The sequence below is a fragment of the Equus caballus genome, chromosome 10, assembly GCF_041296265.1.
Source record: "Equus caballus isolate H_3958 breed thoroughbred chromosome 10, TB-T2T, whole genome shotgun sequence".
In the NCBI taxonomy this organism is placed as follows: domain Eukaryota; kingdom Metazoa; phylum Chordata; class Mammalia; order Perissodactyla; family Equidae; genus Equus; species Equus caballus.
In genome coordinates, this window is record NC_091693.1 from 6,316,291 (window position 1) to 6,330,916 (window position 14,626).

The window sequence follows — 14,626 nt, forward strand, 5'->3', positions numbered from 1 at the left end:
GGCAGAGCTCGGGCAGACAGGCAGGAGGAGCTTTTCGAAGCCGCTGGGGTCCTCTGAGTCCATGTGCACACATGTATGAGTGTGTCAGGGCTTTGTCCATGCCTGGGCAGGAGTATGTGCCCCTCCTGACTCTGTGTCCTGCAGAGCACAGCTTCTGAGCCCGTGGGGCTCTTCCGGGGCTGGGCGCAGCTTCTGTCCTTAACCACCAGGGGACCTTGGGAGAATTAGCTCCCCTCTACTAGAGCTCGGTTTGCTTGTCTCTGAAATGGAGTTAATAATAAGATGATGGCCAGCCAGAGGCCTCTGAGTCTGGCCCAGGGTTATACGTCCGACTGTTGTGATTTCTCCATTCTGTAGGATGGGAAACTGAGGCACAGAGAGTCACATGGGCTGCTGAGGGTCACACAACCAGGAGTAGCAGAGCCCAGACCTGATCCCAGGCTTCTCTGACACCAGCGCCTGTGAACCTGGCTGCCCATGAGGACACCAGGTGTGTTGTCCTCGCGGGGGTCCTAGAGGCCGCAGGAGCTCAGGGAAGGGGGGCTTGGCGGTTAAACATGTCAACGCACGTTTGGTGGTGGTGTCTCTGAGCGTGGGCCTGTGTGTCTGTGATTGTGTGCCTGCTTGCCCGCACATGAGGGTGTGGACACAGTTCTTGTGTGTCTGTTTGGGCGGTTGTGTGCGAGAGTGGCTGGTTGTGTGGCTGTGTCCTTGACAGTGTTTCTGCTTCCCTGTGTGTGCATGAAAATGTGTGTGTGTGTCTGTGGACGTGTGTACACAGGTTGTGGGCCTTCACAGCTCTGAGACTGTGCAGGAGAGCTGGCTGTGTGTCTGTGCCTTCGAAGGTTTTTAGTGTGGCATGTGTGTATTGGTGTGTTTCTGTACAGCCATTTGTTAGTATGTCTTCACAAGAGTGAATATCTTTGTGACCACTTGTAAGAGAGGACAGTCGTGTGGCTGTGTCTTTGATTGTGTCTTGCACAAGCATCCATCTGAACGGCTGTGTGTGTGTGGTGTGTGAACACAAATGTGCTTGTGTCAGAGTTTTGTGACTCGTGTAAGAGATGCTGGCTGTGTATGTGTGTCTTTGGGTTTCTCTATGGGTGTGTTGTTCTGTGCGCGTCTGCCTCTGTGTTTGTATGTGTGTTCATAGACGTATTTGCCTGGTTTGGTGCCTGTTTATCTGGGTCTTTGGGGTGGTGTGTGTGTGGTGCGCACCCCTGGGGGACCTCACAGCCAGCACCACACAACATACACACACGTTGAAATGCCCCCAAAACAACCCTGTGGGGCTGACCAGGGCTCCAAAGAAGCCTGGGGTCAGGGGTCAGTGGGCTCCTAAGCACTCAGGCTGGGTGACCTTAGGCCCTGGCTGGGCCCAGTTCCCAGGGAGCAGTCAGAAAATCACTGACACTCACCCTCCCGCCCCAGCTCAGAAGATCTCTGAGGTGAGCGGAGGGGCACGTGTGTGTGTGTGTGTGTGTGTGTGCGCGCGCACGTGTGTGCGTGTGTGTCTGCCATCCAGTCCTCCCTGCCAGCTCTCTTCTTCCCAGCTTTCCCCAAACCGGCTGCCTACTGCTCCTCCGTCTGAGCCGAGAGAGTTAACCTAGCGGGCCAGGGCGGTCTGGGCTGGGGGCCGCCCCCTGGCCCCCCTCCAGCCCGGCTCCAGTTACAGCTGCTGGTTGGGGAGGGCAAGACTGGGGTGGGGCTGGGAGGGGAGACCGCTGGGGGCGGCGCGTCCAGCCCCGGGGCTGGGGGTCCAAAGTGCTCGGCCCCTGGGCACAGCCGGACGTTGGGGGCCTTCTTTCCGCAGGCGACAGCCTGATTGGGGTGAGCGTCCCCCGCCCTCCCCTCCAGGCCTCCCCCTGCGCCTGGCTGGGCCGCCTATTTTGGGAGCAGGAGTGGCCAGCCTGTGGCTTCCCAGGCAGGCCAGACCCAAGAGGAAGGGAGTGTGGTGGGAAGTTGGGGTTCCCCCAAAGGTGGGAGTGTGGGTGCCGCTCCTTCCTTCCCTGCGGCTCCGTGTGCACCCCGGCTGGGTGTGGGTTTTGGACACTCACGTGTGTAGGGCCGGTTGCGTGACTGTGTGGGGGCACCAGAGGCCCAGATGACGAGTAATGTGTGCCTGTGTCTCCACCCTACGTCCTGCTCCAACCAGAAGTTGGGGGAGTGGGCGTTGTCTCCATTCTAACCCCACTGCGTGTGTGTGACTGTGTGTCCGTCCCTGCCCCTGGCATCTGTCTTCTGTCTCTCAGCCGCACCGGCCTGGGCCTCCTGTCACCCGCCCGGTGGTGTCTGCTCGGGAAAGATGTCACCCAGAGCCGGGCGGAGGAGCTGTTTTTCCCTTCTCCCATTGCTTCCAAGAGAGCAGCAAGGGTGGCCTTTCCCACGGGGACAGCCTGTGGCACTGTGGCAGCCGGGCCTCACCCCGCAGGGCTGGGCATGACCCCCGAGTGGGGGAAGGAAGGCTGTTGCCATGGTGGCCTGTGCGAGGCAAATTCCTCCAGGGTGAAGTGGGAGATATTTTTACCCCGGGGGCAGGCAGAGAGCGGGCCGGCGCCTAGGGCAGGAGAGCGGGGATATCGCAGACACAATGAGGCTGCGGTGTGCGTGCAGGTGGGCCCTTGGGCGTGTCCTGGCCGTGTCATCCCTCACGGGGTGTCTGTCTCTCCACCGTGGGGTGTGGCACCTTGCTTTCCCCACTAGGGCAGCTGTGGGAATTCTGGGGCCTGCTGCGGGGAGGCCCCCGTGGACGGTGTATGTCTCACCCCTGTCCTTGCTGTCATGTGACACCCATCATGTGGGTTGTTTTAGTGACACTGTGTTCCCATGAAGCAGAGGGTACCCCTGTTTCTTGGGGTGGCCAAGCTGGATGACAGAGGCTTTTGGAATTAAGTCCTTCTACTGTCTCTGACTTAACCCCTTGGGTTCAGGCCCCAGTGGTGGAGGGACAAGGGTACAAATTTCCTGACCTTTGGTGTTCCCAGGACAATGGCATCTCTTGGACACCTCTTGGTTCTCTGTGTGGGTCTCCTCAGCATGGCCAACGCAGGTGAGTCTGGGGGAGGGAGCCCACCACCCACCTCACCCCCAAGGGTAGCAGGGGTGAGGGAAACCTTGCAAGAGAACTGAGTTGGGGACTTCAACCTAAACTGAGTTAGTTGAGGCACCAGGAAACTGGGGCTCCCACATGCAGTCCAGTCACAGGCTGGTATTTGGGGGAGGGGATCAGGCAAAGGTGGGCGACGGGATGGTGGCCAGCTTCCCATGAAGGATGGAATCTTAGCCTGTAATAAGAAGGGGAGCTGGGGCAGTCAGGTGCCCCTTGTCCCTCTCGGGACAGTGCAGAGGGTCCAGGTAAGAGCCAGAGAGGGTGGGCCGCCTGCTCAGGGTCCAGTCACCCCCAAACTCTCAGCCCAGGAAGGTAAAGCCCCAAGAGGGTCACTTTATGCCCCTCCCTGTCCAGGATCCCAGGATCCCAGGAAGCATCCTGATCTCTCTCTCTCTTTCCAGAAGCTCCACAGGAACATGATCCATTCACCTATGGTGAGGGAGGGGCATCCATCTTTGGGAGTTGGGGAGTGGGGTTTGGGTTTGCCTGTCCTGTCCTCATTCACTCTCTCTTTCTTTCTCCCTCTCTCCATGTCTCTGACCCCCAGCGTTTATATCTCTGTCACTCTCCTTCTCTCTCTTTCCCTTGATCTGGCTCTCTGACTCTGTCTTGATCTCCCCTTGTCTGTCTGCTTCTCTCTGTCTCTTTCTGTGTGTCTGCCTCCTTATTTGATCTCTCCCTGTCTCTCTGATTCTTTCTCTTTCTCCTTTTACCTCTCAGTATCTCATTGCCCATCCTCTGCTGCCTTCTGCCCTTTCTCTCCTCCCTGTTTCCCTCATCCTCTCCATCACCCCCCTTACTCCCTGTTTCCTCTCTGCCCTGCCCAGCTTCTCCCCTCCCTTTCCCTTCCACCCTCTCCTCTCTCTAATCTCCCTTCTCCCTCCTCCCACATCTGCTCCATCCTCTCATTGATTTCCTTCCTCCTTCCCCTCCTCCCCATTCTGCCCCTCTCCGATCCTTCCTCCTCCCCTCCCTGCCCTCACTGTCCTCCTTGTTGCCCGTAGACTACCAATCACTGCGGATCGGAGGCCTCATCATCGCCGGGATCCTCTTCATCCTGGGCATCCTCATCGTCCTGAGTGAGTACCCCCGACCCCACCGCCTCCAGCCCCTCTGCGGGTTTCCGCCCCAGCTCCGCCCTGTTCCCGCCCCGCTTCCAACCTCGCCGGTATCCCCTCGGCCTCGCCTCTGTTCCCGCCCCGCCCCCGTCTCCCTCGGCCCCGCCCCTGTCTCCCTAGGCCCCGCCCCTGTTCCCGTCCTGCTCCATCTCCCTAGACCCCGCCCCTATTCCCGCCCCGCCCTATCTCCATAGGCCCCGCCCGCGGCCCCGCCTCTACCCCGCGGCCCCGCGTCTCGCAAGCTCCAGCTGGAGCACGAGCGCCGCGCCGCGCCCGCCGGGAGCCGACGCTCAGCCCGGTCCTCCCCTTCCCCCCACAGGCAGAAAGTGCCGGTGCAAATTCAACCAGCAGCAGAGGTAGGAGGCCCTCCGGCCCGCACTCACCTACTCCCGCTCCAGAGGGGCGCTGGGGGTGAGCCAGAGCCCCGTGCGCAAATCTGCATTAAGCGCCTACTATGTGCCTGGCCCCGAGGCGGGCGCTGGGACCCAGCCGCGCCTTCACCGCCGCCGGCCTGGCTGAGCTCCCAGCCCAGCGCGGGCGGGGGCCGTGGGTTCCAACAACCCCACGAATGTAAAATCACAAAGCGTGGTAAGCGCTGCAAAGGAAGGAGCCGGGCGAAATGAGATCACCTCACTTGCTGGCCCAGTTTAGCTCGGAGTCCTATTCCTAGCTCTTTGATTCATCTTTAAATAAAAATTTAAAGCCCAGGCGGAGTATGAATACCTTCTCCAAGTTAAAGCAATTAGAGATGTTTTTATAAATAATAGCTAATACTGGTTGGGTGTGTCCTCCGTGCCAGATACTGTCTGACTGTGTGTTATCTTAGTGACCCCTCCCGCCACGTCTATGAGGTAGGTGCTGCTCTCAGCCTCATTTTACAGATGAGGAAACCGAGGCACGGGAGGTGAAGTCACTAGCCCAGGATCACTCGGCTAGAAGACGAGGATTCTGGGTTTCTAACCTAGGCCGTCCCTGGGCAGGGTGCCCCCAAGTCCCTTTGGTCATCCCTCCCCCGCCAGCTCCCAGTCCCTTCCCCCCGGCACTCGGCACTCGGGAGATGCTCCCTGTCACCGCGTGGAGCGCCTCCCGCCACGCCCTGAACCTGCTCCTGGGGGCGCCGCCTCCTCGCCCACCGCTGGGCCTCGGGACACGGGTCTATGAAATGAGGCTGCCCTGGGCATTCGGGGAGCGGCCGCCTCTCTCCTTTTCCATCCCCAATTCCTTCTGCCTCTCCTTTCCCAGGACTGGGGAACCTGATGAAGAGGAGGGAACTCTCCGCAGCTCCATCCGCCGTGAGTTTGGGGAGACGTCGGGTGTTTGGGGGTGAGGGACGTTTCCGAGAACCCCTTTCCTGGCCCTCCTTGGCTGCGTGGAGGGAAGGGCTTGGTCTGAAACCCGAAGGCGGGGAGTTCCCCCGCTGCCCACTCCACAGCAGCGGTGTGACTCCCTGACACCCGAACTCTCTGTGTCCCCCCAGGTCTGTCCACCCGCAGGCGGTAGAAACAGCTGGCGCGATGAACCCCAGCCAGGTCCTGAACTCTGACTGGGCTGCGGGAGCGAGTGAGGGGGAGGAGGGGGCGGTGGGCTGGGGGCTGGGGGGTGGCTGGAGGGCTCTCCTGCCTCTCACCCGTTTCACCCCCATAGGATCCCCTGGCACATGACGCCTCCCACCCAGCCCCGAGCGCCCACCGCCACCAGGACTGTCATCTTCCCGAGCCCTGCCCCCACAGACTCGTCTCTGCCGCCCAGACTTCCAATAAAACGTGCTTTCTCTCCTGACAGCACTTTGTGGATCTGTCGGTCCTTCTGCGCGAAAGCCCAGGCGCCCCCTTGGCCCCGGCAGGGGGCGCCCCCACCCTTGGGGAAGGGGCGGGGACGTCGGCGGTGGGCGGGGGCGGGGGCGGGGGTGGCCTGGACGGGGGCGGGCTCTCCGGGCACCCATTGGCTACCGCCCCCCAACACCAGGGCTCCCCCCATCTCCCCCGACATCAGTCGGTCCCGCTTCCAGCTGCTGCAGCCGCGCCTTCACAGCCTCGGCGTCCAGCCGCCTCTGCTCCGGCCGGCATGGCGACCCCGACCCAGGCCACCACAGAGGGTGAGCGTCGCCTGGGGAGAGGGCGCAGGGGGGTTCTGGTACTGGAAAGGGGGGCAGTGGGGAAGGGGGTGTCTGTCCTTCCTATGGGCGGAGGCCCCTGCAGTGCACCCTTGGCGCCCCTCCGGGCATCTTTGACACCCCCTCCCGGTGGTGTCGTTCCTGTGCAGGACCCGCGGTTGGAGAGCAGCAGTCCCGGGAGAAAGGATGCTGGGACCGGTAGCTATGGCAACCGGGTGGCTGGTCCTGCACAGCAGTGGTAGTGGACAGGAAGAGATGTGCTTCGAGGGTGGGAGTGGGTGGTTCTGCGGCCGCAGAGGTTCTCGCAGATTTCGGGGGTCCCTGGGGTGAGTAAGGGGAGGGGGTCCATATCCTTCTTTTTTCCAGCGCTGGCTCCTATGGTGGGTGTTTAATCCCTGACAGCAGGTGCGGCGAGAAGCAGGGAGAAAGAGGGAAAAACAGGGAGAAGGATAGCTGGGGGAAGTGAGAGAGAGAGATGGAGAGAGACAGCAAGAGAGAGGGACACAGAAAAGAATATAGAAAGACACTGACTGAGAAAGCCTGAAAGAGCCAGAGAGATGCCAAGAGAGACAGGAGACTCAGAGTCAGAGACACAAAGAGAGACCCAGAGAGAAAGATGGACGGATGTGAGATTCAAAGAATGAAGGGGAGAGGCAGAGAGCAACAGAGATGCAGAGAAAGAGAGAGAGGAAATGAGAGACTGAGAGACAGAAGGACTGAAGCAACTATGGAGAGGGAGGCATCCAGAAAGAGAGGAGGAGAGAGAGACATGGACCCACAGCGCCAGAGAGAAATAGACAGAAGGAAGGGCAGCACAGGGTGCGGCCAGACCACTGCAGTAAGCCCCCATGGGCAGGAATGGGGGGACCCTCCTTTCCGCCCAACATCAGGGGTGTCGATTTGTCTGGAGGTGCACTTGCGTGTGCACACAGATGCCCCTTCCCACCGCCATCCAGCCGCGCGGTGATGTCCATTTCCCTCCCAGTAACCCAGTTGTACGCCCATTCAACACTTGCTCCCCTGACAGCCCCTTCCCTGTGCCTGTTTCTGCAGAGGAGCAAGGAAAGGATGCTTTAATGGGGGGGGGGGGCATGGGGAGGGTTTCCAGCACCAAGAGCAGGGCCAGGGGATAGTCCAGCGCTGCTGAGGAGCCCCTGGTGGTGAAGGGAACCCCAATTCCACCCCGGTCTCTCCTTCCCTGCCCCCTTTCTTGCTGGGCGGGGGCTGCTGCACTGAGCCGTATCTGCAGAATTTGAAGCAGGGCGGGGTGGGGGGGCTGCAGAGGCTGGAAGCTACCCTAGGGAGAGGGGGCAGGGCTGAGCCAGCAGGCCTGGCGGGAGCCCAGAGCTGCTTTTCGCAGAGATGGTGGTTAGCAGGATCGATGGCAGCAGACGGGCAGAGGTGGGAGGACAGATGCTCCCCGCACCTTTTCCCCAGTCATAGCACGAGAGGGGACCGCAGGTCTCGGGAACCCCGGGGGGAGGAAAAGCACGTTAGGTGTTGCAAATGCTTGAGGAAACTAATTAATGGACTGTTGGGGGAAGGAAGTGAAGGCTCTCCCCACCCTGTCAGTGAGCAGGAGGGAGAGTTGGGGACAAACAGAAAGGGGAGGTGTGGGCATAACTGGGCCTGGGCCCCTATCCCTGAGAAGGACCCTTGGCTTGGCCAGAAGCCAGCCCTGCAGGGGCAAGAACAGGAGGTACAAAGGGAGCAGAGGAAGTCCAGATTGGCCCCAAGGTTAGAAACCCAACCCTCAAGCCCCGCACAGGACCCCACCCAGCCTGGGGGGGGGGTGGTACCCATCACCTCTCTTCACCTCTGGAGATGCCCCAGTTGCCGTAGCAACCACCTCCTTCCTGTTGTCTCCCTGGCAACTGGCCAGAAGTAGTGCACATTCCTTCTCCTGCCTCTTGGCTCCACCCTTAGCCCAGCCTTGCCCTGAGGACCCAGATTACTGGGCAGCAGGGACCAGAAGAGGAACTTCTGCATGGAGCTGGAGCACCTAGGGAAGAACAGAGGAGGATTCTGGGACAGGTGCTCACCCAGTGGGCTCCCGATGGTTTGGGAAGGTAGGGTGTGTGGAAACGCAGGAGGCAAAAGCAGGATATCCAACTGGTCCACCTCTGATGCAGCCTCCTGCAGGCTGGCTGGAGGCTGCATCATATTCATTCATTCATTCATTCATTCGCTCTTCTTTTCATTTATTCTAAAAAACTTCTTTGAAAGACTTTTATAAATGCCAGGATTAACAGCAGAGATGAGTTAAGCAAATTTGCTCCCCATCTGCTGGGGGAGCTGAGATAGAGCGCAGATGACTCTCCAACAGTGTCTCCCCATCTGGAGCTTTCGAGTACCACCTTCATGACGTATGCCCTATCCAAATGTTACCCACACTCATATTTATTTAATATGTTTCCCTCAAAAGATTAACTTTTTAAAAACTCAATTAGCCTTATTTTATATCACCAGCACAAATGAAAAATCAGGATTTTTTTGCCTTAAATTGAAGGCAGGTATAAAAAGGATCTTAAACAAGTGACTTCACTTTTTGGGGCCTCAGTGTCCCTCTTTGGTGGAATGAGGATGAAGATGCCACCTGTCTCAGGGAGCTGCTTGAAGAGGAAGTGTGTTAATACCTGTGAAGTGCTTAGAAGAGAGGCTGACAGGGAGTCAGTGCCATCAAATGCCAGTTAGATAAGTAAATAAAGGAGAAAACCTGACAATGCCGCAAAATTCTGCTTAGATATTGTTGCCTGCTGAAGACCCTGAGCCCAGGACCTGTTTTCAGTTGGGTAGAGAGGAGATTAACAAGGGCTGAAAGGTGTTAAGGACACATCAGCACCCACTAGGGACCAAGGACTGAGGAGGGCGCCCTTACCCATGTGTGACTCAGTGCGGCTCAGGGTCCGGCCCAGGTGCCCGCTGTGCTGGTCAGTTCAGGCTAGAGCACGCCACGGTAACGAATAGCACGCAGCATCCCACGGTTTCTGACAACCAAGGACTATTTCTCACTTACACTGTACGTCCATCTCAGGTCGACCAGGAGCCTCTGCTCACCAAAGGAAGCTGGAGCAGCTCCCACCTTGAACATTCATGTCACCTGGCCCAGGGCAAAGAGAGCTCTTGCATGGGCACTGAAATGCTCCAGCCTGGAAGTGACAATGACACTTCCACTCACAGTTTATTGGCCAGAATTAGTCACATCCCCCCCCCCCCCAACACACACACACATCCTTTCTGGAGCCTGGAGGGGGGAAGAAGACTAGTGACAACATGCAGCACCGCCCTGGCCCTCCTGGCCCCTGCCCCCCCAACACACACACAAGGGTGCACGCTTTGCAGAATTCTGCTCTAGACAAGGCAGAACGTACCGAGAGCCATCAGGGGCATTAGGGAGCCACCAGGATGGGCTCCTTGAATGGGAAGGACGTTCTGAGCTCTCCTGACGATGATTCAGGACAGGGAGTGGGAATGGGGAGAAGCAAATCCACAGACACGCACACATTCTACCCTCACGGTAACATTTATGAAATCAGGGCGAGTCTTCTAATGACGGGTGTGTTGTGTGGCACAGTTACGTGCATGTTCACGCAGGTACACACACGGGGAAAGCTATCACAAAATCAATTTTGAATCTTAAAACCAATGGTGTCTTAGAAATCAGTAACGTAGGATATATTATATAAGATAAGATAGGGTATTTTACAGGACAGCCCCCGGTGCTGGATCTGGGGACAGGAGCCAGAGGCCGAGAGCAGTAGGCTCAGTGCCTGCCTTGGGGGACTCTTGGATGACTGAGGAGTTTTAGGGAGTGTTCAGGGAAAGCTGATATCCTTAGCATCCCACCACTGGGACTGGAGTCTGTTAACCCCCAGCATCAGAAGCAAAGGCGTGTGGATGTGTTTTTCAGGAAATGAGTCCACAGCTTGCATCAACCTCCACAGAGAACTAGAACCAGGACTGCCATAGTGTGGTTGGGTAGGTTGTGCACTGCACAAGGGAAATTACCACCCAATGGAGTGAGCGGGGACTAGAATCCAGCCTATGCTCCACTCCTCAAGCTTTGTGTCCTGCCAGGAGGCCATATCATCCGGAGCAAGGGGTCTCTTTATCTGATTTCTACACAGAAACTGTTGAGCAGGTGGCCCCATCTGGATCCTCAAGAATGTTAAGAAACCCAGGGTTGAAACGTTTCTTTCCCTCTCTGTCTCTCTGCCTTCCTTCCACAGCTCCTCAGGAACCTGACCCATTTTACTATGGTGAGTGGCGGATTCGGTGATGAGGGCACCCTGGGGCTGGATGGAGGGTGCCTGTAGATCCCCACAGATCACTGCTGGAGTGGCTTCAGCTGTGGCTACCTGGCACATGCTGGGCCACTGGCCATATGATCACGTTGATGCTGTTCATAGCACCTGGGCCCGTGGAGGGCAGAATCAGACTTGGGGGGTACCCTCTCTGGGCCCCCCCAGGCTTCCCAGGACTCCAGGCTGGTGCTCTGGGGTCATCAGAGAGGGAAATAACTCAGGTCAGGCTGCCTGGATTTGAATCCTGGCTTAGCCACTCACTAGCTGTGTGGCCTGGAGTAAGCAACTTTGCCTCTCTGGACCCTTCTGTAAATAAGAGATAGTAATAATAGTTCTCACCTGTGAGGCTTGTGGGAGAGATTTATTTGGAGGATGCTCTTAAATCGTCCCCACAGCACTGAAGCTCAGAGAAGTTACCCCCAGGTCTGGCAGACCTGCCCCAGTTCCCTCTCCAAACCCTCCCCCCCTCCCTCTGCTTGCTCATGCTGTGCCTCCAATCGGCCAAGTTCTCTCCCACCTCAGGCCCTTTGCACCTGCTGTTCCCTCAGCCAGGAAGCCTCCTCCTCTAGCTCTCCTCACAGTCGGCTAAGGCTCCTCTTCCTTCTTCAGGCCTCAGATCATACACTGATGGCCCTGGCTCCCCAGCAAGAGGAGCCATGCCCACATCTACCCCCCACCCCCGTGCCCCCCGGGCACATGACTCAGTTTCTAGTTTTATTTTGATTAGTGCTTTACCACAATATGAAAGTCGACTCCCTGGACCTCTGCTGGTACAGAGCTGGTGCTCCATAAATTAATGTTTTAACAAAAGTTTACTATGGTATATCAGACAAGAATAATTACTATGAAGGAAAATAAAGGAAAGGATGAGATTAGAGAGTGTTGAGGAGAGGAAGGGAAATTCTCCATAGGACAGCCAGAGAAGGTGTCACTGATATTTGGATAAAGCCCAGAAGTTGGTAAGGAAAGGATATCTGGGGGAAGAGCTTTCAGGCAGAGGGAATAACAAGTGCAAAAGCCCTGAGGTAGGACCATGCCTGCTATGCTCCAGGAATAGCAGGGAGACCAGTGTGCCTGGAGGAGGGGACTGAGGAGGAGAGTGGAGTGGCATGAGGTCTGAGAAGGAGCAGGGATGAGATGATATAGGGCTCTGTGGGCTGTGGCAGCCACTTTGGCTTTGAATGAAAATGTAGTGGACACCAGGGTGGAGGGAAGGGCTCTGAGCTCAGGAGGACCCAGATCTGACTCAGGTGTTAGTGGAACCCCTGTGGCTGGGGTGGGGGTGGGGGAGACCATAGAGAAGGCTGTTTCTGCATTGGTCCAGTGGGAGACAAGGGTGGACCAGACCTGGGGGAGGCCATAGAGGAAGTCATGCATATATATATATATATACACACACACGCAGTAGAGGAATGTTACATACACATCTAGGGCCAAAGAATGCAGGGGAGGGGAGGGGGGAGAGGTCAAGGGAGCCACCGATGCCCAAGCCCACACTCTCCATCTTCACACTCACCCACCGGAGGAGCCTCCGGCACGGCCTGCAGCATCCCTGATTCTGGGCGCCTGGCTGGGCAGCCATGGAGCCAGGCCGAGGCTCCAGAGAGGGCTGAGGTGCCACCCGACCCTGATGTCCCCCCTTGTCCTCCCCAGATTATGACACTGTGCAGACCGTGGGCATGACTCTGGCTACCATATTGTTCCTCCTGGGCATTCTCATCATCCTCAGTAAGTGTGACCCCTTCCTGGGCTCTGGAGCCCCTCAGGAGGGCTGCCTCCAGTCCCAAGCTCCTACAGGGCCCCCGCTGGCTCCTGCCCAGACCCGTACGTCTGTCTCCTTGTTCTGTCTGTCTCTCCCAACAGGCAAGAAGGTGAAGTGCAGGAAGGCCGACTCCAGGTCTGAGAGGTCTGGCAGCAGTGGGGAGAGAGGGGAGAGGGGTGGGGGCAACCTGTGGCCCAGGGGTCCCCCAAAGGGGCCTATGGGGCCCCCAGGCCTGCCATGTGTCCCCATCAAGCCCGCGGCTATGGAGCCTCTTTATGCTTTTCTCTCTCGTCTTTGCTTCCACAGCCCAACATGCAAATCCTGTAAGTCGGAGCTTCCATCCTCAGGTGAGGGCAGAAAGTTGTGGTTCTGGGAGGACAGGCGGGAGCAGACAGGGGGCTGCACAGGATGTCCGCAGGAATGGGCCCCCAACGGGCCCACACGGGAAATTCTGTAGGAGCTGAGACCCCACAGATCAGAGGTGTTAAACCGTGGAGAGTCAGTGGGATGTGAAATGTCCCAGAGAGTCCCCTAAGCTTCCCAGAAACGAGTACAGCAGCCTGTGAAAGCCAGGATGAGCCGGTGCCCAGAGGGAGGGTGAGGAGAGGGGCCGGCAGGGACAGCCTGTGCAGTCAGAGCAGAGAGGGTTGGGGCTTAGAGGGGGTGGGGCGTAGAGAGGGGTGGGGCGTAGAGGGGGTGGGGCGTAGAGGGGGTGGGACAGAGAGGGGCTGGGGGTATTGGGTGGAACAGAGGGGGTGGGGCGTAGAGGGGCTGGGGCTATTGGGTGGAACAGAGGGGGTGGGGCGTAGAGGGGCTGGGGTATTGGGTGGAACAGAGGGGGTGGGGCGTAGAGGGGGTGGGGAATAAAGCGGTGGGGTGTAGAGGGGGTGGGACAGAGAGGGGTGGGGCATAGAGGGGGTGGGGTGTAGAGGGGCTGGGGTGTAGAAGGAGGTGGCAGCGTTGGGGGGGAGAGTGGGTGAGGGGGTTGGAAAGCATGAAGGAAGATGGAAAGAGAGATGTCAGATGGAGGAGGGGATAAGCGTGTGGATGAAAGAGTGTGACTCCTTGGGGGTGTTAATTTTAATTATATAAAAATATCTCGACCTGTTTTTAGTGGAACCGCGTCCTTTCCAGGGACTTTTAAAAAATCAGAGATGGGAATCTCTCTGCCTTTTATAAAGTTCTCATAACTAAAAATGGGCCTTGGGGTACTCAATATTTGGGGGGATTTGGTGTGGAGCTGCATGTGCTTTGTTTCATGTTCTTTGAATGAGATTTAAGAGCATTAACGAGTCGCACGTGGGTGGCTGGGGGGGGGTTGGCCCTGGCCCCCAGGCACAGTCTAAGAATATGCACAGGATTCTGACCCACTCCAGTTGAGCAATGGTCCCAAGTGGGTGGGAAACAGGAGAATTCCTGTCGTACCCAACGTTCGGGAGATGGGGTGTTGGAAAGGGGTGTGGCTGTAGGAGGAGACTGGGGGCCTAGGAGGGGATGGAGACTTCGTTTCTGCCAGGGGGACGCCCCAGAAAAGCCCCAGCCGGGCCGGGGTTCTCCAGTCTGTCACACGTGTGTTCCCCTCCGTGGCAGTGTCCTGTGGGGCAGGACAAAAGCCACACAGGTGTCCTACATGGCCCAGGCATTAGGTCATGGGGAGGCAAGCGAACTCCCCAGTGCTAGCTCAAGGGTGACAGTCCTTGGGGGTCTAGCTTCCCGGGGGTTGGGGGGGGGGCGGTGACGGAGGGCCGGCTGGCTGTGGGGCGGGGCCTGCTTCCACCTCTCCAGTCGCTGACCTGGGCGCACTCTCTCTCACCCCAGCCCCTGGAGGTGGCGGCGTGTAAAACCAACCCGGGGCACCTCCACTGCTGTCCCTGCCTGAGTGCGGGAGCCTGAGGACCGGGTGGAGGCGGTGGGGACCCCAGCCTTGCGCCGGGGAGCGCTCCCCCAATGAGCCCCACCCACCCACCCCGAGGCTGGAGCCGCTGCCCCCGCTGCCCCTCCCCAGGCAACGGCGATCCCCTAAAGTGCCCGTCTGCACCCCAGATCCAGGGCCTCAGGCCTCTAGCTCCTGGGGTCCGGGAGTCTCCCCAGCCCCCGGCATCCCCGTGTGCTGCTCCCCGGCACCTCCTTGTCTCCTCTCCGAAGATCCGGTCCCCTGCACCCTCGGTGTCCATGTCTTGAGCTTAATAAATGGGCATTTGGTTTTTCCCCCTGTTCCGT

At 58.3% G+C, this 14,626-nt stretch overlaps 2 protein-coding genes across 8 annotated transcripts; both read left to right on the forward strand.

Moving 5' to 3' along the window:
* The first annotated feature begins 1,539 nt into the window (after positions 1–1,539).
* Positions 1,540–6,008, forward strand: FXYD1 (FXYD domain containing ion transport regulator 1). 6 transcript variants are annotated; one of them, XM_070224069.1, is made up of 9 exons: positions 1,685–1,830; positions 2,505–2,613; positions 2,985–3,049; positions 3,511–3,543; positions 4,114–4,188; positions 4,547–4,583; positions 5,470–5,519; positions 5,705–5,756; positions 5,872–6,008. In XM_070224069.1, exons 2-8 carry the CDS (start codon positions 2,591–2,593, stop codon positions 5,725–5,727), a joined length of 306 nt encoding a protein of 101 aa, XP_070080170.1. In that variant the 5' UTR covers positions 1,685–1,830; positions 2,505–2,590; the 3' UTR covers positions 5,728–5,756; positions 5,872–6,008. The 6 variants fall into 6 exon arrangements, with proteins under 6 accessions (XP_003362276.1, XP_005596203.1, XP_070080172.1 ...); XM_003362228.5 differs by lacking the exon at positions 2,505–2,613 and having other exon boundaries at positions 1,540–1,830; XM_070224071.1 differs by lacking the exon at positions 2,505–2,613 and having other exon boundaries at positions 1,680–1,830; positions 2,931–3,049.
* A 105-nt stretch (positions 6,009–6,113) lies between these two features.
* Positions 6,114–14,620, forward strand: FXYD7 (FXYD domain containing ion transport regulator 7). 2 transcript variants are annotated; one of them, XM_023649543.2, is made up of 6 exons: positions 6,114–6,322; positions 10,570–10,599; positions 12,298–12,372; positions 12,508–12,541; positions 12,713–12,753; positions 14,225–14,620. In XM_023649543.2, the coding sequence occupies exons 1-6, from the start codon at positions 6,292–6,294 to the stop codon at positions 14,245–14,247; spliced, it is 234 nt and encodes a 77-aa protein (XP_023505311.1). In that variant the 5' UTR covers positions 6,114–6,291; the 3' UTR covers positions 14,248–14,620. The 2 variants fall into 2 exon arrangements, with proteins under 2 accessions (XP_023505311.1, XP_023505310.1); XM_023649542.2 differs by having other exon boundaries at positions 6,130–6,322; positions 12,508–12,550.
* Positions 14,621–14,626: the final 6 nt, after the last annotated feature.

Excerpts from the sequence above, each read along its gene's own strand:
- FXYD7 (XM_023649542.2), top strand. The coding sequence starts at position 6,292 with ATGGCGACCCCGACCCAGGCCACCACAGAGG. Across the intron at positions 6,323-10,569 it reads GACCCAGGCCACCACAGAGG|CTCCTCAGGAACCTGACCCA; the intron begins GTGAGCGTCGCC and ends TTCCTTCCACAG. Across the intron at positions 12,754-14,224 it reads GTCGGAGCTTCCATCCTCAG|CCCCTGGAGGTGGCGGCGTG; the intron begins GTGAGGGCAGAA and ends CTCTCACCCCAG.
- FXYD1 (XM_023649537.2), top strand. The coding sequence starts at position 2,591 with ATGAGGCTGCGGTGTGCGTGCAG. Across the intron at positions 3,050-3,510 it reads CCTCAGCATGGCCAACGCAG|AAGCTCCACAGGAACATGAT; the intron begins GTGAGTCTGGGG and ends CTCTCTTTCCAG. Across the intron at positions 4,189-5,469 it reads GGGCATCCTCATCGTCCTGA|GACTGGGGAACCTGATGAAG; the intron begins GTGAGTACCCCC and ends CTCCTTTCCCAG.